The following is a 25,953-nucleotide window of genomic DNA, read 5'->3' as shown; positions in this document are numbered from 1 at the left end:
GGCCGATGGCCAATCATATGTAGTAATACAATAAGGACTGGATCCACCCACCTACTCACTTGAAAGATGAACCGCGAGCGAGCGAGCAAGCAGATTAAAATTTGGCAAGCAGCAGAGCAAGGGCTTATACTTAGGATTCTGGGTGCGCTCAAAGCACAATTTTGTCCTCGCAGGTTACAATACTGCTCGCGCGAGCAGAGAAATTCTGTGCGCAAAAGGGATATGCACACATGCGGATCACATTTACGCTCATGATATGCCACCATAAAACCGGACCCTGAAGCTTCAGTCCACTATTTCCTTTATTTCATATACTTTGTTGATTGGGAAGTTTGTTGTTATCTACATTTAACCCATCCTAATTAGGAGCTTGTGTAGCTCCTGGGGAGCAGCTAGGGGTTCAGGCTCTTGCTCAGGTGCACCTTAGGCAATGGTCCCCAAGGACTGAGCTAATGCCACATCTACTTACAATGTAATAACAATGTTATATCGTAGCAGGTATTAGTCTATTGTCTGTTTCACATCCACTAATTCTATGTGAGCCACTGACAGGTAAAAGCTAACAAGCAACTAAAAGATGCAAACTTCACTTCCCATTCTGATACATCTTCTAGTTGCCAATCTGACGCTCATACAGCTACAGAACGTACCTGGAAGAGAAATTTAAGGAGAGCTTATCACAGTGTAATGCAACAGGCAGCTTTCAGAGCGTCTTCTCGAGCTTCTTCATAGTTTTTAGACTAGTGAATTTGTTTGAAGGGAGTTCTCAGTAAAAGCTATGACCAGGAGGATCCCATAAGCATCCGTTGAGCTCTACTAACCAAAACCGTGGGCTTATGTTTAGGAAAGGATAAGACACGCAGACTTATTTGAACGTATCTGTTTTTAAGAGTGTGTTCAGTCACTCCGGGCTCCATACATACAGGCCCGGGCCTTGTTTACTGCTGATAACCCATCTTATCACAGCACAATGGATGTGGCCGCCTGTTTCTCACTGGAGATAAACAAAGAAAGACTATCCTTCTATTTCGATCATCCAACGCTCTCTCCTTTTCATTTGTGCATTGATTCTCTGAGTGTGTCTCCTCTCAGTTGGACACCAGTAATGTGTCTTCCTCTTGCTCTCTTTTCTTCTTTTTCTCTCTCATTATGCATTATGGTTCATCATAGGAAGTGTTGGTGCTGTGTTAATTGTACCTCAGAAAATTGGTTGATCAGTTACTCTTTCATTAATGGAGTAAGTAAGTGTGGTAATACATGTAATACATAACCCGTCTGATCCTGTGGATCAGGAGTGCTGAGTGGCGATACCGACCTTCTGAAGCCATCAGGGATGGACCAGATGTGACCAATCCACACTAAAAACAGTTTCCTCATCACTATCATTATAAAATGTTTCCTCTTAAACTTACATTTACTCAGTCCCTTTTCAGGACATTCCAGGTGTCTTTACAGAACCTACAGAGGTCCCCAGTAAAATGAAGAATAGCACTGTGTAATTTCACTTTGGCAGTGGGCGAGAATGTATAATGACTGTTTTGATCAGGCAGGAAGGGGGAACTGAACTAGACGGGTGAGAATAGGCTCGTTGACAGAAAAGGTTTGGGAAGCTCTGGGCTGGCTAATAGAGCTGCCAGGCTAGGTTAGTGAAATAAAGATGTCACCCTATACATCATATAAGCTGACTGCTCCCCAGAGACAAAGGGTACGTCTGTGCATGTGTGTTTGGGGGTGGAAGAGTATAATGGGGTAAAGCAGCGGAGAGGAAGCTATTGAGTGAGAGCGAGGAGAGAGGAAAGCTTTTTTCTCATTAGTGTGGGATCCCATGGGATCCTTTCTAGGTAGTAAATGAGTAAGAGTGCAAGGTGGTAATAGAGATGTGGGTTGTTGTGCCAAATCAAGCCCTGAACAGGTCAAACTCCACTGGAAGCTTTAGGCCTAATTAGTTTGTAAATATGTTTAAATCAATCAGTGGCAGTTGGCTTCCACACCCTTCAACAGAGCACAAATACAAAGATAATATGCTGTAACTGAGTACTGGTACTGATGAAAACAGGGTCACAGATTGATTTGTAAGTGAATAAAATAAAGGTGCTCAGATAAGGACAGCTGTGGTTCAGGAGATAGATCTGGTCCTCTCATCACTGGGTTGTAGGTTCAAACCCCACCTCCTCCTGTCCACATGTTAAAGGGTCCTTGGTTAAGACAAAATGTATCCCGATGGTTGGCCAGGACCCTGCGTGGTTGCTAGCTGCCATCTGCGTGTGAGTGAATGAGAGGCAAAAACCTTGTAAAGCACTTCAGATAAAAACACTATAAAACATGCAGCCATTTTCTGTTTAAAATCACAAAAAAATGTTTCAGTTCGGTGAATATATAACTTAGCTGTCTGTGTGTGCTGAAAACAGTCTGTAAAAGGGAAACAGCACTATCCCAGCCATGATGTGTGTGTCACTGACATTAAATAACTTGCCCACGGACATTCAGCCGTTGTTGTTTGGAGCTGCTGTGCTGGCTCTGGGACCGACTCGTCCTCTCTGCTTGTTAGCTTCATGTTAGCTTTGCAGCAGCAACTGTAGCGACAGATAGCTAACCCACAACTTAGCTAACGTTAGTTACATTACTTGCTGTGTCGTTGTTTGCTCTGTATCATGATGTTTGTCATGGTGTTCAATTTCTCCAGAATCTTAAAACCCGACTTTAATGATGACCAGCATCAATTTTTTAATTCAGCCTGAGTGGCACAATAGCTAACATGTAACCTGCATTTAATTCAGGAAAACATTACAGACCAACACAGAGGCCAAACCTCAATACAATAAAAATACTTTTGAAGACACCTGACTGATTTAAAGACTGTTTCAACTTGAGTCGGACTCGATCTGATCACGATTCATTCTGATAAGATCCCCATATTGACCCCCTAAACAAAGCAAGTCGTTTGTCCAGTTACAGAGTTACTGAGCCAGAAACCCTGAAAGGTTTGACCCTGCTACTGTGCCTGTTAGGAGCCTGGTTATGTAGGCCTTTATGGGTAAATCTAATATTTGCAATTTTAATGAAATGATCAAAACTTTGTCTGTGTATCTAGTTTTTTTATGTTATCTTATTGGCATCCTTGCCAAAAGTTTAATTCCATGATTCTATATAATCTTTAGAGGCTTGGTGTTTGTAAATGTTAATGACATGAAGTTCCACAGTTCCTTAATGTTAAAACATGAAATGCTAACTGAATGTACAGTGAGCTCACTTTTGCATCGTTTCTCAAATTTGTACACTTTTGCAATTTAAAATCAGGAACTATCTCATCAAAATATAAGTAGATAAGACTATCAGTTGAACATTTGGGGTGGCTGTGGCTCAGGAGGTAAAGCAAGTTTCCTGCAAATCGGAAGATTGGTGATTTGATCCCCAGCTTCTCAGTTTGGATGTTGAAGTGTCCTTCATACTGCACCCCAAACTGTGTGTATAATTTAGTTTTCTGTTTCTGATGAGCCTCTGCCATCAGTGTATGAATGTGACGTAGTGTAAAGAACTTCGAGTGATCGGAAGAATAGAGAGGCGCTATATAAGTACAGACCATTTACCATTCCACATACAGGTGCTTTCACCCATTCCCTCTAACCTGTCAAGTCAGTCGTCTATTGCTGGCCTCTAAGTTCTAGGTTGACCTTCCCTTCCAACCTTTTCCCAGTCAGGTTATGTATTTGGAATGTTTTTATGAGGTCCTACAGAACACCTGTCCTCTGTTAAAATATCAGGTTTGAGGTGCAAGAAGAATCACAAAGATCACATAGTAACCATTCTTCAGTCACACCTAATATAGTGAGTGTGTGTGTGTGTGTGTGTGTGTGTGTGTGTGTGTGTGTAATATTCCCAGGAAGATGAACGTGTATTTGTAAATGCATTTGTGTATAATGTGTTCATTAAGCTAACTGTTTCTCACTTGCTCTCTCTTAAGGGAAATGTCTGTGATAATGGTGGCATTAGAGACACTCAGTATTCCCAAGACATTTTCCATTTCAGTCTTAAATGTAGAATGAAAAAATCTAGTTGCTGAGCGTATGAATGTGTGTGTGTGTGTGTGTGTGTGTGTGTGTGTGTGTGTGTGTATGTGTGTGTAGCCAGGTGGAGAGCTATATTAACTTGTCAGGGGAGACAATGAAGACATCTCTTGCAGCTTTTTCACCCCCATGCGTTCTCCTTTCTCCTCCTTCCTCCTGTCTCCCTCTGTTTTCACTTCCTCCTCCTCACACTCCTTTTCTCCTCCTCTGTGTGAGTGTGTGTGATGGTTAACTTGCCCCTCCCCTCTCTGCCATACACCTGACTTATGGCTGTGCAGTAATAATTTGCCAGACCTTGGCAGGCTGAGTGTACATTAGCATATAAATAGCAGATGCACTGAGTGCCCATCACAGTCGACTACATTTAATTTTTGGTTTATAAGATTGAATGGGTTTTTAAATGCAGCCCCATCAAACTTGCCAAGAGACAAATGAAGTCAGGGGAGCAGTTGTCCGAGGCGGCACCCTCACATCATTTTTATAAAGGATACGAGTCTTATTTAAGAGAGAGGAGGGGGGGAGGAGAGGGGGGCGAAATGCTATCAAAGCTGAATAAGCAGGACACCTGTGGAAGCAGCAACATACTTTAGTTTCTAATCCTGTTCAGACATTGATTTTTTTTTACCCAGTTTCCACACCAAACGGGGAAAAGGCATGTCTTCATGGAGCAGCTTTGTGCACGGGGGCAGCAGGACCTTTTCATATTGTTATCCTGAAACGTTCTACTTTCTTTGAGGTTTGCTCATACAATTGTTCCAAGTTAGATTCACCAAACTCAAAACATTTCAGCCTGATGAATGTGGCACTGTTAACTTCGAGGAGATTTTCATTAGCATAATCCACAGCCCTAAAATTGCCTTAGAAGGCTGCCTGTTCTGCTCAGGTTGTGGCCATGTTTTATTGTCAAAGGTGTTGCCAAAGAGTAAAAAGAAGACTTTCAGTTCCAATTCCCGCTGTTGAAATCCAGAGGACAAAAACACAACAAATTTAGCAAGTGTTAATTGTACAGCTGCCAAAAGCAGTGGTTTAGGCGACATGAAGTCTAAGGGATGTGATAGTGTATAGATATTAGAGATGGTGGAAGAGAGATTACTATTGTAGCCTACTGGTGATGTTACACCGTACAGTGTGACAGAGACCTGCAGAAGGATCCTGAAGCAGCTGTCAGAGGGACACTCAACATATTGCTGTGCTGAAATAAGCCAATAAAAATAAGCCAATAAAGCAAATTGGCAAGCCATGATGGTGATAATATGGTGAACACAATATTAATTTTGCATTAAGCTTGGAGAACACCATTTAAGTAACTGTATGCAGTAGCAAGAAAATTAAGAACTAATTTTAACTTAAATGAGATTTATTATACCTTACTTTGAGACATGCCAGACTTCTTAGTGCATCTGTTTTGTTGACTGGAAAAGGGCTGTATATAATGCTTCGGACACTGTGTGGCCACTCGGGGGCATCGGTTAGAGTGCAGTCCAGACAAGATGTTCCCTTTAGTCGTTTATTGAACAGAGGCTGAGGTTTGTTTAGTTGTGTGTGTGGTTCTACAACAGAGATAAATGAAATATTAGTACAGTCTCTATGTATATTCAGCAGATTAATGTCTTATACAATTATACAATATAACAACCATGCTAAATCCCGTTTTCCTTTAGCTAGTCGCTAGTAGCTAGCTTAAACCAAAGCAGCTACAAACTCAAATGAGGAATAACAATAATGGTCACATCTCTGAAATATCTACTCAAATAAGTACAACAATAATAATGCATCATGGTAAATCAGCTGATACTATATGGTCTTAAGGCCAATGGTATAATGTAGCTGGAAAGCACTAGATGCTGCACTGTATAGATCCATGTAAAGATATCAATTAACACTGTAATGAACATGGTTTACAGTGTGTTGCGAACTACAAATAACCACTGTACGACGATCTTCCGGGCTCGTAAGGCCATACCTTACTAATATATATATATGTACATTGTGCGCTGCCATTATACAGCAATACTAAACGAGCGGCAGTACGTCGGGTGAAGTACCATACAAACGAACACAATGCAAACGTTCTTATGAGGTAAACTAGCAAATGTTGGGTTTACTTACGGGTTGTCTGCACGCACACACAGTCTTATGGAACACATAGCGAGCACTATTTCGATATATATATATGTATATATACATATACGTCTCAGTCTTCCCCAGCAGCGCTCCCTCACTGTCTCGCGCTGAATATCGGCTATTTACTTCCGCATAGCGGAGCGCTGGGCTGTTCCAATTGGTTGCGGTAGTCCTTCGTCACAGCCGCCCCCAAATTCGTCCCAACGAAGTTGCATCCCTAAGAAGGAGTGACCGTATCGGTGTCTGGTATAGCAGGCAGGGAGACGAGGCGAGCAACAGGCCTGGTGTAGGTCTTATCCTTGATTTGGACCACTGCTGTCCTGACTCTTCCGTCAGTACCGGGGATGACTTCAGTGATACGTTCTAGTGGCCACTGGGCTCTGGGCTGATGGGGGTCCACTACCATGACTATGGTTCCAGGTTGCATCTGTGCAGGGTCCTTATGCCACTTAGAGCGGGTCTGAAGAGTTGGGAGGTAGTGTCGGATAAAGTTGGACCAAAACTGGTCAGCCAACACCTGAGTGTGTCTCCAGTGGCGGCGACTCAGGAGCTCAGACTCTGCATACACTGCCTGTGGTAGTGAGGGGTCGTGCCGCCCCATGAGGAGTACGTTCACTGGGTCACTGGGTCAGCATCCGCTACGTCACGTTGGAGCCTGAAGGGTAGGTTGCAAGGTCTTGAAAGACTCCTGGAGTTCTCGCTCACCTCCTTTGAAATTAGTGCCCTGGTCAGACAGGAGCTCTGCTGGTTTGCCTCTTCGTGCAATAAAACGGCGGAGGGCCATCAGAAAGGAGTCTGTGTCCATACTAGACAGGACGTCTAAGTGCACAGCACATGTCGTCGGGCACTTAAACAGAATGCCGCATCTCTTCTCGTGGCGACGACCAACCTTCACTGTAAAGGGCCCAAAACAGTCCATGCCCGTGGAGAAAAACGGAGGTTTCAATAACCTCAGCCTGGCTTGTGGGAGGTCTGCCATTTTGGGCACAACTGGCGTGGCTCTCCATCTCCGGCAGTCCGGGCAAGAGCGTTGGTGATGTTTAACAGCTTCACGACCATGTAGGATCCAGTATTTACAGCGTAGCTCTGCGAAAAGGCGCTCCGCTCCTGGATGGTGCAGGCCTTTGTCCATTTCTTGAACGAGGAGCTGCGTCACTTTATGTCGAGGGTCCAGGACCACTGGGTGGATGGCGTCTGGCTCAAGCTGGTTACTGCGGCGAAGCCTTCCTCCGACCCGGATAAGTCTTACAGTCTCATCGTACTCTGGGGCTAAGGACAGCAGCCTACTGGTGACAGAAACCGTTTTTCCAGCCTTCAAGAGGCTGAACTCTTCAGCAAAGCTGTCCTGCTGGGCTTGTCTCAGTACTTCTCTCTCTGCTTCCTGGTAATCCTCAGCAAGAAGAGTGGCATGGTCCACCGCCGCCCCATTGCAGGTCTGTGCAACAGCTTCTATCAATGATCTGAAAGATGAGAACTGGTTGACGTCCGGCAGCACCAGCGTTGATACGGTCACGGTGAAGCAGCAGACGGTAGATTTTCGCAGTTCAGAAGAGTCCTCTAAGTTTTCTGTGGCTGGCAGTGTAGGCCAGAATTCAGGTGACTTCTGCAGGAAGGCAGGGCCCTGACTCCACCTGCTTTTACTGGACAGTTCCAGCAATGTCTTCCCCCGTGTGATCTGTTTTTAATGTTGTCATTTGTAAAGAAAATGCAGTCTAAACTTAAAGGTGCCGTAGAAAGTTCGGCTCGGGAGTACAAACTCCCAGGAATGGGAGCACGCAGTCAGTCATTCAGCAATTGGAACAGCAGCGGACTTGATGACTCTTGCTGATTCTGCCCAGAATGGAAGCTTGGTGCTCCGGGAGTCGTTAGTGTTTACTAGGGCTGCAACTAACGACTATTTTGATAGTCGATTAATCTATTGATTATTTAAACGAATAATTGACTATTCAGATTATGAATTGCAAAATTACACAATGCGTCTTATTCAGCTCTCAGCTTTTATATTAAAGTTGTGGTTGTTTTAGGCATGTGCTAATTAACAGTCACGACAATAAAATAAATGCTGCTTTCAAAAATAAATTTTTTAATGAACGTTTCTGCTACAGCAGAAGAAAGTTCCACTGAAATCACGTCCTGATAAGCAGCTGATCTGCTGTTTAGTGACAGAGCAGTTTACATGCCTTTATACCATACAGACTAAGGGAATAACGTCATGCGTCATTACATTTGCTGAATTTACAGGGGGGGGTCAACAATAACGATTTTGTATTAGACAGCGTTTCTCGCCTAGTGCTTGCTCTTGGTGGGCTTCTGTAAATAACATCATAGAGTACGGTCTAGACCTGCTCTTTTATGAAAAGCGCTCTGAGATAACTGTTGTTGTGATTTGGCGCTATATAAACAAAATTGAATTGAAATTGAATAACTCACAAAACTCTGTGTTCTTTAACGGAGTCTAGGGCGGATTCCCAGTCACCTCACGCACAGACAGGAGAACTGTTTTCTCTTCTTTAGAAAGTATGAAATTGTCTGGTGTTGTCTAATCTTGCGCACTCGGCAGCAACACGTTCTCCAGCTGGGAACGTCTCCATGACCGATGCATCGTTTATGATTGTAAAGTCAGGGCACATCTGGAATATGAGCCGTTGTGTATCATAATTATGTGCTACTCTTAGTGCCATTAAAAATCTATCAATAAAATTGACTTAGGGAAACTGTATAGAAAACGTTACAACTCATAACGTGAAGTAACACGGCTTTAACGTGAAGCTAGCTCGCTAACTAGAGCAAGAGTCGAGTCATTCACAGAGCAACAAGGTTACGTGCCTCCTCTTCAGATGTTTCCAGGAAAGCTCAGCTTTGCAGATGCTGCAGTTAACAACCTTTTTGGCTGAGTGAAGAGTGAAATGCTTCCACACTTTGGAGGTTTTAGGTTGTGAAGGTGTTACTGCAGCGCTGATGTTGTGTTCTTTTAATAACTTTATTGTTCACATCACTTTACTCCGTTAAGCTGGTGTTGTCGTTATGGCCCGATGACGTCATGAACGAATCGATTATTAAATTTGTTGGTAATGATTTCCGTCGACTACGTTGATTAGTTGTTGCACCCCTAGTGTTTACACCTCTTAACATTACTACAGACACTTTGGACTGCAACAGCTAGCGGTTAGCAACCTGGAGCGTTAGCAACAGGTAAAGCTTTCTGTCCATCAGGAAACTTCATAAATCACAGAGTTCAGGCAGAGCAGCCAGAGGACTTCAGAGGGAAAACAGAAAATATTTCCCATTCCTACATACCCATAAAAGCACTCTGTGAGACACTGCACTGCACGATATACAGCTGTGGTTCCATGAGCTCGTACGACTGCTAACTCTGGAATGTGGGCTGGTCTATGTAACTTTGGGGACGTACATCCCAGATGTTACGCAACATGTCTTTGAAAATTTTTCAAGCCTTTACATGGTGGGCCAGAACAAAGTCAAATTAGCTCAGTTGGCACTGTGCAGGACTCCTGTTAGGAACGTTGTAAGATCAATTCCAACTAACTGCGGGTATTTTTTCCTCCCTTGTTAAACAAATTGATTATAAGGGCACTTTTGCACATGCTCACAATAAAGCATGTGCTGCAGTGTGTGTGTGCGTCACCCAGCATTTGATCCGCATTCATAAACCTTTTCATTTCCATGAGGAAATTCGGGGGAATCCAATCTCACTTTACTAACTGCTTTTTCAGAGGTGTGTGAAGCAAGCCGGAGTCTCTTTTGAATGTCCTTCAGAACTCTTCAAAGTAAAAGCTCTCAATAAACTTGCAGAACATTGCTGCAAAAACGTTCTCGCGCTTTTATTTTGGAGGCACAATCACTTAAAGGGATACTATGCGATTCTGCAGAGAGTTTTTTGATAAACAAACTCATGAATGCGCATTGCCATGGTAACAAGTCCTACCAGAGACTCTGCTGAAATATAGCAGAATCCACAGCGTCTGCTGTCCGAGAGCAAGTTAGCCTGAATAAGAGGGCATGTTTTAGCAGCACTGTAGAAGGTGCGACAGCAAGCCTGGCAATATTTAAATATGTATGGAAGCAAAATACTAAGCCTAAATATAAGATACGGAGTCTAGTTTATATATCGGTAGCATTATCGAGAGGAACTTCAATAGTTACAATTTCATATTAGTGAACAAACATCATCAAACAAACGACATAAACACACAATCGCAGCCAAAGTTTGGTGCTAATCTCCTTCACTCTTTATTCAACAGTTGGCAGTAACACATGGGAGCTCCTCTTTAGTCCTGAGAACCTGCAGTCTTTATTCACCAGCCACTGTAACTTCTACTGTACATTTCTCTCTATTCACCGGGGCTCTGTTCACACCGGTTCACACGCGATCCGTCTATTTCTCCTCTACCGCACACACACTGACCGCTGCGGCTAAGCTAACAAAGCTAACCAGCTGGGATCATCACAAACATGACAGACAGACAGAACAGTAATACTGAAGCTGTCGTTTATGTGGAACAGCAAAGCTAACGTTACTCACCTGTCCAGCAGAAACAGAGCAACCTCAGCATCGGTTTTCATTCCTTTCAAATCTGGTAGATTTATCCAGCATTGAAACCCCTCACAGATGTTAACACAGGTCTTCCCCTCACCTGGTCAAATAACTTGTCTCACAATTCCTCAGACCTTTCCCTCTGTGGCTGTTTCTCAGTCATCTTCACAGCTAAAGTTAAGCTAAGAAGTCCAGCATGTTCGAACATACTGCTGTTTGTTTACATTCTCTCTCCCACTGCTTCGAGCGCGCCACCGCCACCTGCTGCTCGCTCCCAGCAGCTTTGTTTGTGATCAATTGACAGACCTAAGGGCTGTGTAGGAAATCCGGATTTGTTTTCAGAGCACACGAAAACAGAGAGCTACCTACCCATGAAGAAATATTTGCCGAATTTTACAAAAAGTGTATTGGATAAGAATCGCAAAGTACTCCTTTAAGAGGAAGTGATTATGTGATTAACTGTAGCCTTCATGACTGAAATCTATTTCAGCACCATCTGCTATCCATTTATTTATTGCTATCAAAGCAATCTGGCCCCGGGCCAGATATTATTGCTGGCGGCCGGTTCCATTTATTCATTGCCAGCCACTGATCTAGTGCTTGTTGGCATTCGCCTATTTTTTTGGGGGTATTTTTAGTGCACAAGATTTACATAATGGAGGAAACAATGGAGATTGAGGCTCACAGTATGTTATGTTATGTTACATGTACTGAACTCTTTTTATTCAACTATGTCAAGGGAAATACAGTTTTCCATTCTACGACACCTTTAAGTTAAGTTATAAATTAGATCAAGAAATCTTTTAAACCAGGGCTCAACGTTAAACTTTTTTGCAACTGGCCCCACCGGGCCAATGGGTTTGAACTTACTGGCCTGAAGACAATTTTTACCGTCCTCCTTCCAAAAGTGTTGAATTGTTTATTAAATACATCCTGGATATAAAAACACTAAACTAAAATGTAATCACAGTTAAAATTATAAAAAAATCAAAAGGTTAACAAAACAATTTACTTTTAAAACAAAACATACTAACAGACTCAAACATGACGTGCTCTCCTGCTGACAGCCATTTATGAAAAATGTACACAGAGCAGCGGACACGAGTCGCCTTTATCCTGATAAACAGGTTGCCACGGTAGCGACCTGTCAATCACAAGGTAGTCCCGTCCAAAAGCATATGCTGCATTATCGTCTATTTTCCCCTAAATAGGACCATAATATACTAAATGAACATCATGCTGTGTTGAAGAATACTTGAAACTAGCAACTGAGACTATAAACTCAAAAGTGTTTACTGAGGTAATTAATCAGCTGAGAAGTAGCAACATTTTACCATAATTTGTAATGGAACTCGCCCCCTGCTAGCTGTTAGAGAGAATGCAGCTTTAAGTTCCGTCTGCATGGTTTCACTTTTGACCCAGAGGTTGCCGCATGATTGAGATTAGAGAAATAACATTTGACAACCTCTCGTCACGTAACTACAACTCTGGATTGGACATCGGTGCGTGTCAAGAGCTGCAAAACAACTGCAGGATGTTGAGTTTTTTTGAAAAATACTAATGTTTGAGTTGCTAGTTCAACTGTCCCGACGTTACGTTTTACTGGCTCCCGGGCCATCGGGCCAACGTTATTGTCGAGCCCTGTAAACAAATTTCAGTTTGTGCTCAACAACTATTGACTTTCAGTAGAGCATACATGGAACAGTGTTTGGTGCTGAATTGCAGATGTTTCTGCCACATGTGGTGTTGCCTTGTACAGACTTCACATATTTTGTGTTTTGTTCTAAACAGACACTGTTCCTTTTAAAGATCTTTTGTTTAAGATATGAGAAATATTATCAGATTATATTATCGCGCTTTTAATGACTGCATTGTTCATCTGCTATAGCACAGTGGCTCAATGGTTAGCAGTGCCACCTCACAGCATGAAGGTCCTGCATTCCAAGTACAGCAGTAGCAACGGTCTTTTCTGTCTGGAGCTGTATGTTTGCTGTCCTTTGTCATGCAAACATGCCAAGAAATGTGGTGGTTCCAGCCTCTCAAATGTCAGGATTTGCTGCTTTTTTATGCTGTTGTAAATTCAATATCTTTGGGGTTCAGACTGTTAGTTGGATAAAACAAGTAACTAAGATGACAAACAATAGTGGCCGTTTTTCTTTATTTCATCACTTTTTAAATTATAATATAAATAATAATGATAATTGGTGAAATAATTGTCTATGAAAATGAATATACTTGTTAGTTGCAGGCTCCCCCTGCTACCAGTTTCCCTAGTCTTCCTGATGTTTGGTTGAAGATGGTTGTCGTCGCACCACCCGTTGAAGCTGTATTGTTGTACTTTACTTCCAACCACTTCTGACAGATCTCTTCTTTATTGGGTTGATAAAGAACTACTTATTTTTCTTTCTTCCCTGTTTTCCCTTTAGGGTTCTGCTTTATTTTATCTTTGAGTAAGCATTGCCATTAGAGTAACACATAACCCTGCTTTACTTAAACAACTTTATTTATTCTGCTCTGTTCAGGAACTATTTTTATATCTTTCTGGGCCTGTTTTTTATTGTTTAAAGTTACCAATATTTGTTTTGTCTTTTTCCTATTACAGTGACTCATGGCCCTGCTTTACTTTAACCATCACTTCTAATTTGTCTGGTAAATCTTGAGTTTCAGTTAAAGAAGCAGTTTTTATCTCCTGTGGGGAGCTCTGCGTCGCTGTGTGATTTTCTTCTTGTGTGTGTCCCACAGAATAAACCAAAGCTCTGTTTAAATGCAAAGCAGCCCCCCATGCAGCCACATGGGGGAATAGAGGCTATATTTTAGCCCTGATCCCCGTCAGCAAAATGTTTCTGGAGGAAAGCTAATTCTACTGTGAGACTTACAGCTCTGCCAGGACGGCCGACAGCACTCGATGCTATCAGGATTAAATTAAGGTGAATTAGAGACAAAGAGGCAGAAAGAGGGGGAAAAGGGATGATGTTAGGGCAGGATTTTCCTCCAGCTGGGTGATCACTTCTTAGTCTTAGATCATTGATCAGAGCAGAATAAACCAGCCGGGATTAAAGTAGACAAGCACAAAACCTATAGAGACTATATCTGTATATATGTGTGGAAACGTGTGCTGTGTGCAAATCCTTTGTACTGTGAGGATGAATAAGTGGAGTGGAGTAATGGAGAAAGTTTGCTTTGCTGTTTAAAATGTTACACTTCTGTTTAACTATATTCTCTCAGCTTTTTATTGGGAAATAAATAAGATCAGGTGTCAGTATCTCACACTTGCACTGTGCAGCATCTCTGAGATTAAAAGGATCTTTTGTAGTAATATCATTTTTGTTTTTATCAATCAGGGGAATTTTACCCTACTACATTTCACACAGATAGAAGTCACTGCATTTTTATATGGGAAACGTGGAATTCTTTTTCTGTTTGTTTCTTTTTGTCCTTTTTTCAATAACTTGAGCTTATATCAATTTACATTGTCTACTACTACCAAAATAGAATACATAGAGCCATGGATAATTAATTAATGTGAGAAATTTGACCACAACCTTGGCACTTCTGTCACTGAAAGCAATACTTAACAATCATATTGCTTCACTTGACCCACATTACTGTTTCCTGTGTTAGTGACAAAGGTACACCTGCAGGTTGTGCTATATTTGATTGATGCATGTAGTGTACTGCAAGACAATGCACAACCAAAACGTGCTACTTTCATTAGAAAAATGGGGAAAGTGTGGTAATGGTAATATGCAAAAATGCACGCACTGGGGATAGACACTGCACATGGATGCAGGGCCAGCCCTGACAGTGTTGGAGCCCTAGGTGAGATTTGAAATTGGTCCTGATGCTGCCACCATCATGCTTCACTGTACATGTCAAATCATTATTTAATTATTATTTTAACTTTAGCAGATCCATCTCAATGTACCAAAGAGAGCAAGGTTGCGCATCAGTTTTTTGATGTTTATATTGCAAAACCAGTACGTTACCACTTGTCACAATTCAGGACTCACAATGCGAGGTGCACTTAATTACTGTCACGGCTTACGCAGGAGTCGCATCAGCTGCGCTGAAAAACTTTCTCTTGTGGCGCCCCTTGACATTATGCACCCTAGGCAACCGCCTATTTCGCCTATGCCACGGGCCGTCCTTGCATGGATGGCACCATGGTGCTGTAGTTCGTGGGTATGCCATAGTTAGCTTTTAGGGTTTACTATGGTCTTAAATCTTTTCTTGTCCTTTTGTAGGGTTGAACAAATGCCTTAACATCATAAATAAATATTTCTTTGAGTGTAACTTTACAGTTGACTCTGTTTGGTGTGACTTGGATGTTATACGTAACGTTTAGCTTACACTCTAGACTGTGGAGTGTTGGCGGTGCACGAGCGTTGGCGCGAATCAGTCCGTGGAAAGAAAGAAAGAAACCAAACGTCTCACACCATGCTACTAACAAGCTAACATTAGCTTGTCGACCCAGAATGGGCATTGTGACTGAAGGTCTGTCCAGAAATGCGGACAAGGCAAAGAATATTGTATTCATTTTATTGGTTATTGGAGTATAAACACACCTCAAAAAGCTATTGTGTATTAAATATGAATGTGAGTATTGGTACTTATAATTATATAAAATAATAATAAAATTTTTTTATTTTCTCAGGCTTAAAATTCATACTGATTTTCCATTATATGGCAATGAAGCTGGCATTAAATTTCCTCCTAGGTGGTATTAAAAAGTCTTAAATTAAACTTGGATAATCCTGGGTGTACCTTGATTTTGAAAAGAAAATTAATACAACCATGTAAAGTTGTATGTCCCTCTCCTATTGCCAAAATAAAAAACATAAGTCTCTCCCCAGTGCTTAAAAAATGTCTTTTTCCCTGTTACACCGTGTTGCCATGGCTGCAGGCTACATGGATTGCTTTCAGATCCATTGCTTAAAGGTTCAGTGTGTAATATTTCTGAGGATCTATTGATAGAAATGCAATATAATATCTAAAACTATGTTTTCAGAACTATTATGTTTTTATTACCTTAGAATGAGCCATTTATATCTACATAACCGCCGGCACCCTCTTTTATGGAGGTCGCATTATTGTGTCGTAATGGTTTCTACCATAGCCGACAACGAAAAAACAGCGCATACAGAGGATGTTTCGTCATCACGGCGTTCTTCTTCTGCTTGTATAATTCCGGCAGTGTAGACACCTGTCACTACATTAAATGAGTCTGTAGAAGAAGAAGAGAATAATAATAATTAACACAGGTGATGTGTCGAAAATATTTCACAAAGTATGGTTGAGGTGTCAGTTATTCAATTCAAAGTGGCTGACTTCCGGTTGGGTTTAGGTTATAACTCTCAAAAAACAGCTTCCTGTTTAATTGCGAATAATTACTCATAAAGGCAAGAGCATTTGACAAGAACTTTAAGATAGATGTGGTCAACCTGTTAGGAGGAGCATAAATGCCTTACTATGGACATTTCTGTTCGCTAAGGTACTCAGTCTGGTAAAAATATGAAAGAGGCATAAGAAATTAATTTTAAAACGTGTCCTCTCCAGGTGGCAGTAAGTGGCACCATCACTATGACTGGATATTGACAAGTAAGTATCTAAGAGGTTTACTTGTGAATTTTGGGACAGATCTGATCATGTTTAACATCGCAAGGCTCTTAAGATGGTACTACCCACATTTGAAGTCAATCAAATTAAAGCTCTAGGAGGAGTTCATTAAACAGGAAAAACGCTTGTAAATAAATCAATATGGCCGACTTCCTGTTGGGTTTAGGGTATGGCTCCAAGAGACTTATTTTTAAGTCTGGAGAAGATACATCGGTTTCTCAAGTTTGGTACAGCTAGGTAAAATGTATGGCTGGACTGCTTTTTTGAAATTTTGTAGGGTGCATTATTGAGCTAATTTTCCACAACCACACCCCCAAACCATATCAGCCAATACGAAACAACCATTTTGACAAGCAAGTAAAGTCTCGTGAGGGTTTGACTATCCCTGGCCATGTTACTGCTAAAAAGGCTTTAGGGGCCTGCTATACTGCCAACGTGCAAAATAGCATCAAATTGAAACATTGGCAGTTCAAGTCTGGCTGCAAAGTTTTGTGACTCTTTGAGCATCCGAAAGGCCTCAAACACCTGTTTTAAAATATTGAAAATTGTTGACTTCCTGTTGAGCAAAATCTCATTAAAAAGCAGAGATGTGGACTTTGTAATAAGAGCAATAATCCCAAGACCAAACGCAAAAAAATTGGTTATAGCGCCCCCTAGAGGTAGAAGTGTGTGGATTTTTGCAGCTGAGGTACTCTTGGGGCTGTGAACCTACCCTGTGAGTGTCGTGTCTGTAGCACTTACCGTCTAGGCCGCAATATTGGAATTAGTGGCGGAATAATAAAAAAATAAAATAATAACTAGAATGATTACAATAGAGTTCCCAGCTCCGCTGGTACTAGGAACTGCGATACCTTGCATTCGCGGGTTCCCAGCCCACTCGGGCTTGGACCCCTGATAATAATTAAAGCTGCAAGCAGCGTTGGGCGGGCCCTCGGACATGTATCGTGTTGAGGTGTGAGGCTGCCATGTTCCAGATTCTGGAGCTCTGACAGTGTGGCTGTGAATTTGCCACGGGCTTTGGACACTGCACAAACGTGTTAATCATCACTTCCTGTGTCCCCTTTGTAGCGCTACGTAGAACTTCGCACTATGATTATAACTGAACATGTAGATGTGTTCAGGGTGGGACTGTTATGAAGCACGTAAAGTTTGGTGCAGATGTGAGCATGTACACTGAAATTAGAACAACTTCCTCTTTCATGGTGAATCATCGATTTTGGACTCCACACCACGGGCACGCCATTTCACGAAAACTCACCGTTCTTAAAACTTTTAATTGTCACTGGCTTTAGAGTAGACAGAGAAAATCTGACGTTGGTCGGACTAATTCTCTGGGAGGAGTTAAATTTCAAAATAGCCGACTTCCTGTTCTGTTTAAGGCATCGCTCCAAGAGGCTTTTTTTTTTACATCTGGACATGGTACACATACCACAGAAATTTCGTACATGTAGGTAAAACGTGCCGCGGGGGATGCATCATTGAAGGTCACTTCCTATTGCCAGTAGGTGGCGCTATGACTATGGGTGAATGTTGCCTTGCATTTGCGGGTTCCCAGCCCTATTCGGGCTTGGACCCCTAATAATTAACAGTCTCTGAGTAGTCCTCTGGTTTATTAGAAGAAGAGAAGTGACATTCGGACAAATGAATGAGCGCACACGTTATTAAGAACGAGAGCCGACAGCCTGACGGCAGAAATCACGGACATAATCAGTATGGGTTTTCCCAGATGGAAGGCTATGATGTAGGACAGATGTTTTCAAAGCGAAGCTGAAGTTGTCTGTTTTCTGCTGGACAGGTAATTAAGTTAAGTTTGTCAGACTTTAACGATGCAAATGAAAGCTGTTGTTTGATAGCTTTAGCTAGAAGCTGGCCATAATCACTGACAGACCTGGCATGCTTCTCGTGTCGACTTCTGTAAAATATGTAGTTGGATTAATTTCATGTAGTTATTCCCTCACCAGAGCTCTGTTTTAGTTTTGTTGGTTATGTTCGTGAGACAATCAGCTGATCACTAATTGGCAATAAAACAGCAGATCGGATCAGACAGCTAAACTTTTACTGCCCTGATAGAAAAAAATATGTTGTTGGATTGTAATGTAATGTTGTTATTCTACAGCACTCAGTAGTTCTTCATTTTCTTTGGTATGTTAGTCCAGATGAGCCAACACTCCCAAGATGTAAAATACTGTATTACAGGAGTATGAGACATCAAGTAGCACTTCATTTCTTCATGTGGCTGTTGCAGACAGAGACAATCACACATACACATCCAGTCACAAGATCGCTGACGGTAATCGCTGACGGTAATCGCTGACGTAATCTGTACTCTGCGCATGCGTTGGCGTCTGTAGCTACCTGTCGGAAGCTCCGTCTTAAACTGGACTCTTATCAGTTTTAATCCACACTTTTTCATTACATTTTTTATATCCTTTATATTTAACTTAAGTTTTTAACTTAAGTTTTACGTGAGTTAAGGATTTTAGTCATCCAACATGGATTTTAAGCTAGATGACCGTAAAAACGCTATCAACGCTACTGATCACAACAAAGCTCCGGCGACTAACGTTAACGTTATGCTAGCTGAGATAACTCTGCCCCATGAGGACTGCACACTCCTTAAGAAAGCAAACAAAAAGATTGCTGACCTTATGGAAGACATCCAACGACTTTCAGAGGAACTCAAAGAGAAAGATTCCCTGCTGACTGGCTTTATGGATGTTTCTCTTAGCGCAACCGCTAACATCCAGGACACCGTGCTATGGGACCCATCTACCCTTCCAAGGCTTTCCTCCTGCTGGACTCCAAAGCATCAGTCAACCTGGGCTGAAGTGGTGGTCTGTGGCTGCAAGAGAGGCTCGGACGGGGCTGCCTCTCCTCCACACATCGGCCTCTCCAACCGCTATGCAGCCCTGTCTGACGACACTCCGGTCTATCCAGCGTATGCACCTGCGGCTTCGAGTCTCCCTGATACGGATCCCTTTCGGCGGATAGTGCCTGCCGACACTGTTGCATCTCCTGCCACTGGGCCTGATCGGCGGCCGTCATCCCGGTCAAAAACCTCCGCTTCCCGACGTAGGATCCTGAAGGAGGCTGTGCTCAGACGCTCCGGAGGCCGTCTCTACCCTGCACCGTCAGGTAGCCCTTCTCTCAGGTCTGCTACTGCTACTCTAACACAACACTCGGCAGCTCACACACTCCATCCTCCACGCAGTGTTGAAGCAGATTCGGGTCAGTCCTGCTCTGGAACCCCACAACCACAATCTCCTCATCCCCTTTTCTCCCCAACCACACTAATAATTGGTGACTCCATAACCAGAAACATCCGTTTCTTTAACACTACCACTCACTGCTTCCCCGGTGCCACCACGGCTGACATCTTAAAGAAACTCCAGGACTTAATGCCATCACTCCCGTCCTCCATCACAAGAGTGATAGTCCAGTCTGAGCTGACAAAATCAGATTTTAACCGTCTTTTTAACTTTTTAAAGCAGTGTGGAAAGTCCGTTTTTATCTCTGGTCCCATTCTCACAGTTGGTCGCGGTGCTGGCTGCTTTAGTAGACTCCTTGGCCTCCACGACTGGCTCCAGTCTGCCTGCAGGGCTCACTGTGTGTGTTATGTTGATAACTTTAATATTTTCTGGCAAAGATGTCTCTTATTAAGAGAGACGGCCTTCACCCAAACAAACGGGGCTCAGAAATGTTAGCTGCTCACATATAGCACTTACGTGAATGACTAATCATTCATGCAGCACACCTGGACACACCGCCGGTCACTGAACAGATCTCTGCCTCACTGCCACAAACAACTGTCTCCACCTGCTGGCATGTAAAGCTGTCTGCTCCCAGCACTGTTTCAAAGACTTCTATTCCTGTCATCATCACACATAGACCAGTAAACCGAAATGTGCACATCCCACACAGAAATAATAGTAATCTCTTAAGGATTAGGACAACTGCACCAACTCCAGCACCCAGAACAAACTCATTTAAAATGGCTCTCTTCAATGTGAGATCACTTTGAAGTAAGACTTATCTTAAATGATTTTATCTTGTCTGCAAATCTAGATTTTATGTTTTTAACTGAATCCTGGTTGCAAATGAATGACTATAGCCAGCTAGCTGAACTGTGTCCGCCTCAATATGATTGTTTTAGTCAACCGAGGGTCAGTGGTCGTGGTGGTGGGCTAGTGAGCGTGTATAGGAAAAATTTAAAATGTCATCAAGTACGCTGTGATGAATTTAACTCCTTTGAAGTTCTCACTGTTAAAGTTGGAGGGCTGCAACCTATCATATTTGTTATAATTTATTGCCCCTCAAAACCACCTGGAGGATTTTTATCAGAACTTCCTGAATTTTTATCTACTCTGGTTTTAAATTATGACAGAATTGTTCTTTGTGGCGATTTTAATATTCATGTTGATGAGCCCACCAATGTTAATGCAACTGACTTTTTAAATATGGCCACTTCTCGCCTGTTACTCATGCTGCCTCACCAAGCTCCGTGTGTTCTCACATCTCACAAGTGTTTCAGAGTTTTGCGCATTCTTTCAGAGCCAAAGCCAACACCTGCCTGATTCCAACACCAACAATCTGGTCGATCACTTCAATCATATCTGCTTGTCGTCACTAAATATTACCCTGGATAAATGACAGCATTCACAGCCTAAAAAGGGAATGCAGGAAAGCAGAGCCAAGTCCATTACCTCAGTCTGAAGGATTTATTAATTAACTACAATAACATGGTTAAGGATGCGAGAACACACAATTTTTCTGAGCTCATTACTACACATAAACACAATTCCAGGTTTCTGTTTAAGACTATGGATCAGCTGGTAAACCCAACCCCTCCTTGTGCCTCAGCTGGAAGTAATGATGACGTGAATTGTTTTTATCTTATTTTACCAATAAGGTGGTGTCAATCAGAGCCTCTATTACCCCCACTGCCTCTTAATCAGAGGTCCCTCACCAGCAACAAGAGAGTTTTAACCAGTTTTATCCCATCGACTTGTCTGAGCTTTTAAAAACAGTATCACAAATGAGAGTGTCCTCCAGCCCACTTGATGTAATACCTGCAGTTTTTACTGAAAGTAATGGATTCTGTTGGGCCCCATTTGATCTCTGTTTTTAACAGCTCCCTATCTACTGGTTATGTCCCTGATTATTTTAAAACGGCTTGCGTGAACCCACTTTTAAAGAAACCTGGTTTAGATCCCTCCCTCCCACAAAATTTTAGACCAATTTTAAAACTGCCTTTTATTGCAAAGATTCTAGAAAGAATTGTGTCCAAACAGCTGCTCACTGTACTGGAAAATAACAAATTATTTGAAAAGTTTCAGTCTGGTTTCAGGAAGTAGCACAGCACTGAGTCTGCCCTGCTTAAAGTCACCAATGACCTTTTAATGTCTGCTGATGAAGGTATGTGCTCAGTCCTGGTACTCCTGGACCTTAGCGCTGCTTTTGACATCATTGATCACAACATCAAGTTAGACATACTGAGGCACTGGGTGGGGATCTCTGGTACTGCCCTAGAATGGTTTTCATCCTACCTGTTTTGTAAGTTTTGCGTGTCTGTAAACAACTATGTCTCTTCGTTCTGTCCAGTTAAATATGGTGTGCCTCAGGGGTCGGTCTTAGGACCCATTTTGTTTTCCTTGTATCTGCTTCCCCTTGGACATATTATCCATAAACATGGTATTTCTTTTCATATTTATGCTGATGACACACAAATGTACTTGCCTGTCGGATCCACAGACCCTGGAATGCTGAGTTGACTTAACAACTGCCTTTGTGAAGTTAAAAAATGGATGTCAAATAATTTCCTCCAGCTGAACTCAGACAAAACAGAAATCCTGGTCATTGGGTCCCAACAGATGGCAAATCAAATACTGCCATCTGCTGGTTCCCTTGTAAATCATATACATACACCTATTTCTATTGCAACCGTACTACTGGTCTGGATAGGGGAGGGGGGTTGCAATTCATAACTCTCACCACTAGATATCACTAAAACTTACACACTGAACCTTTAATTTGAGCAAATGGTGTTCAGGTGGCAGTGTTAGTGGACAGCAGTGTTGTCTTTAAAGCGATGTGTGATCCCAAATGTGTATTCAGTGTTTACAGTTTACAGTCAGTGTGGCCAAAAACGTTTGGGCTACATACAGAGGTCCACAAAGATGTTCGTGCAGACCCTCTCAGAGAATTATTAAATTTAACTCACATGGACTTGCGCAGCAAATGTATTTTAGCCACCTTATAGAATGACAATCTGAAAATATCTCCAGTGCAGCAGTTTCACTTAAATCTGTAGGAATACATAAGTTCTATGTTTCAGAAAACATAGGTACAAAGGAAATAGTCTGACAGCAAGTTGAAGCACAGAAAATATCCTAAATAGTGTGCACATGAACTGATAATGTTTTCACTGGGCGTTCTTGTAGGTGGCTAAAACACTTAAGCTTCTGACTCTGTCCCCAGCAGTTCATTCCTTTGCTTCCGTGCCGGTACAACACTTTTCTTCCCCAAACTGGGAACACACTGACCGCCCTCTACTACAGATAATACACTGACTGTGTATAAGTACCTCATACACTCCCACTTAAAATAAACGAACTATCCCATTAATGAGAACTAATTAGGGTTTAAGTGCAATTACTTCTGCGTCAAATCAACGGCGTAGTCTCTGCGTAGCCCCATACCCTACACCGTCACCTACACTGTAGCCTGACGTGCACCTCCTCAAAAATGTAACTATACGTCGAGGCGACCCAGACCGTAAGAACTGTGATTGGTCGGCTAGGTCGACTCGCAATGCCTCCGAACCGACAGGACGTTCCCCGTGCTTTGAAGTAAATTTTACTAGCGGCCAAACCAGCGACTGTAACACGGTGGATCAGTATATTTGACCATCACAGTCTGAGCGAAATGACTCGTTTCACTATCAGAATGTGATCCATTTGGTCGATAACTTTTGAAAAACAGCCGCATATATACAATTTTACCCCCATTCACGTTAGCCGAGGGCTAAACCAGAAGTTAGCCTGCTCGGTTGGCAAAAGTCAACACAGTGGACGCTGTAGTGCTACCGACAACAAGCATTTGGCGGTATAATTGCAGAACAACGGAGACACCGATGCACAAGTATAAACCTGGCTACGTGCATAGCCTACAGCGTAGCTACGCACGTAGCCCTGACGCAGGAGTATAAATCAAGCTTTAATTGTTTAGTTGCTGGTTAACTGAATAGTGAATATTGTTACATGAAGTGTTTTAATTGGTCTGTGTGTGCTGGATCAAGAGGTGTGTTCAGGGTCGTGACATGGTTAACTGGCTCTGTCCTATGGTTCAGTTGAGTGTACGTGGGTGTGTTTTAGTGATCATATAAGGACTCATCATTTGTAAACCGATTCTAATATTTTAATGGGCTTTATCAGCAGTAACGCAGCGGAGCAGCCTTTCTATTGCACACACACACACACACACACACACACACACACACATTACTACTGTATTACACACTGATGAGAAGGAGGCCTTTGGGAATAAGAGGTTAGTTTAACGTTAGGTTTTACTGCTCCTCATAACGCTAATCACTCTGATTATTATGCTGCTAGGCCGGAGTGTGTGTCTGTGTGCTCAGCTGTAAAAGGCATAGCAGTGCACGCATGCACGCACACACACACACACACACACACACACACACACACACTTGCGTTATGAAAATGACCCCTGTGTGTATAGGAGTATTGTGTTCTGCATTGTAGCCCAGCCAATAGCTAACAACCTCACCAGGAAATTAAAAACCATAAATCTGAGCTGATAGCTCAACACACACACACACACACTCGTTGCCATCCCTTTCTCCCCCAAGCTAACGAGATCGCACAACCCTGAGAGGGAGAGTAAAGGAATGAGGGAGGAACTACGTATTCACCAATTCTATCTATGTTCTACAGCTAACTGACAGTTGATTGGTTGTATTCAGTTCTGCGAGTGCACTTTATTTACCTCACTCATGAATTGTTTTTATAGAATTTTAGCACATAGGATGTTGATAGTCAATATTTTTCTATTGTCAACAAACCTCCTGTGCAGACCCAGCTCAGTCTCACAATAACATCGTGAGCTTCCAACTCTTATGCACTTGTGTGAAATTCACACAATTGACACTTGATGCCCTCACGCCACACATCAGTTTTCTCACCAAGTGAAAAACAAATGTATAACTGATATGGTCGACTAATCTCCACCCAGCTGATTCAGCATTGGTGTACGCCGTGATAGTAATCAAATGAACCCTTTCGTGCTGTAAGTTGCAGCGAGATTGTGACAGAGGGATAACGTAAATGGTAGAGTTTCGCAATGTAAACATGTAAAAAGTGAGGCATACTTTTGTTTTTCTACCGCTTGGGGGCTCCTGAAGAAAAATGAGTTCTTGGCTCTAGCTTTGGGTCTTTGTTGCATAGTTTGGACTTTCACAAGATTATACTGTACCTGTACATATTTCTGTTCTGGATTATGACAGATTACTTTGACTGTCCTCTTAATCAGGCAAAAATTGTGAAAAGGTACATTAAGCTCAACAAATAGGTAAACACAGAGGGTTTGTTGTATAATTCCTCCAACGTTACAGCCTCTGAACATGCACCGTAACTTAAGAAGAAGGGCTGACTGGCTCAAAGCTACTTTTTTTTATACTGGTGGACCTCCATGTCTTATTCTGGGTAGTGATGGAGCAGTGGATAAGACACATGCCTTTGGTGTGTGAGATCTGGGTTCAGTTCCCACTGCGACACATCCAATGTGTTCCTGAGTAATGAGTAGCTCTAATTATTTTAATTATTCTGTGTTGGCCTAATATTCAGTATATTTGGGGTTCAGTATTTTGTCCAAGGAGACTTACACTGCAACCCGCTCTACTACCTGAGCCACAGCTGCCCCATGAGTGCATAGGGTAGTTCTGTCAAAACACATACCAGAGTCTGAACTGTCATTACACACAACACAAAATACATTACAGATATGCACAGAAATATCTATAATAGAAATCAATTTACCATTTTGGCATTTTTGTAATGGAATTTGGAAAATTCTGATATTATTGAAGTTAAACCTTATACTCTTCTCAGATGAAGGCTTCTTCAGGAGGAGAGGAGGAGGAGGATGATGATGACGATGATGACTTCGATGAGGTTCCAGAGAAAGAGGGATATGAGCTGCACATTCCAGAGCATCTGCGAGCCGAGTATGGTGAGTCCAACTCTACACACACACACAAACACGCACAGTTTAAGCCACAGACACATGCATAAATAGAGAGGTTAAGCTTCAAAAGAAGACCTGCTTCTACCCTAATCTTTTAAGATTCACACACACACACACACACTTCAAAGAACCAGCTAGTAATGTGCAGGTAAAGTGCTTCTTAAATGGGTTTATTTATACAACCATGGTTAAAGATATGTGTGTAAATGTAAGTGTGTGTGTGTGTGTGTGCGTGCGTGCGTGCGTGCGTGCATGCATGTGTCCAGAGAAAGAATGCTCCAGAAGCCAAAGGGAAAGCCACTGGTCCCAGCCCCAATCAGACAAACATGT

General features: G+C 42.3%; 1 protein-coding gene across 2 annotated transcripts in view; it reads left to right on the top strand.

Moving 5' to 3' along the window:
• Positions 1 to 25,953, top strand: part of uvssa (UV-stimulated scaffold protein A) — an 80,346-nt gene that overhangs the window by 26,946 nt on the left and 27,447 nt on the right. For both annotated transcript variants that reach the window (XM_038698607.1, XM_038698606.1), the window contains exon 9: positions 25,488 to 25,608. In XM_038698607.1, the coding sequence (XP_038554535.1) occupies positions 25,488 to 25,608 (121 nt within the window). The remainder of the gene's footprint in view (positions 1 to 25,487; positions 25,609 to 25,953) is intronic.

Source organism: Micropterus salmoides, unplaced genomic scaffold (genome assembly GCF_014851395.1).
Source record: "Micropterus salmoides isolate LMB-PRFRI ecotype aquatic unplaced genomic scaffold, ASM1485139v1 Ms_hic_scaffold_5, whole genome shotgun sequence".
NCBI classification, from domain to species: domain Eukaryota; kingdom Metazoa; phylum Chordata; class Actinopteri; order Centrarchiformes; family Centrarchidae; genus Micropterus; species Micropterus salmoides.
Note: the sequence above shows the minus strand (reverse complement) of the source record. Positions and strands in the feature narration are given on the sequence as shown.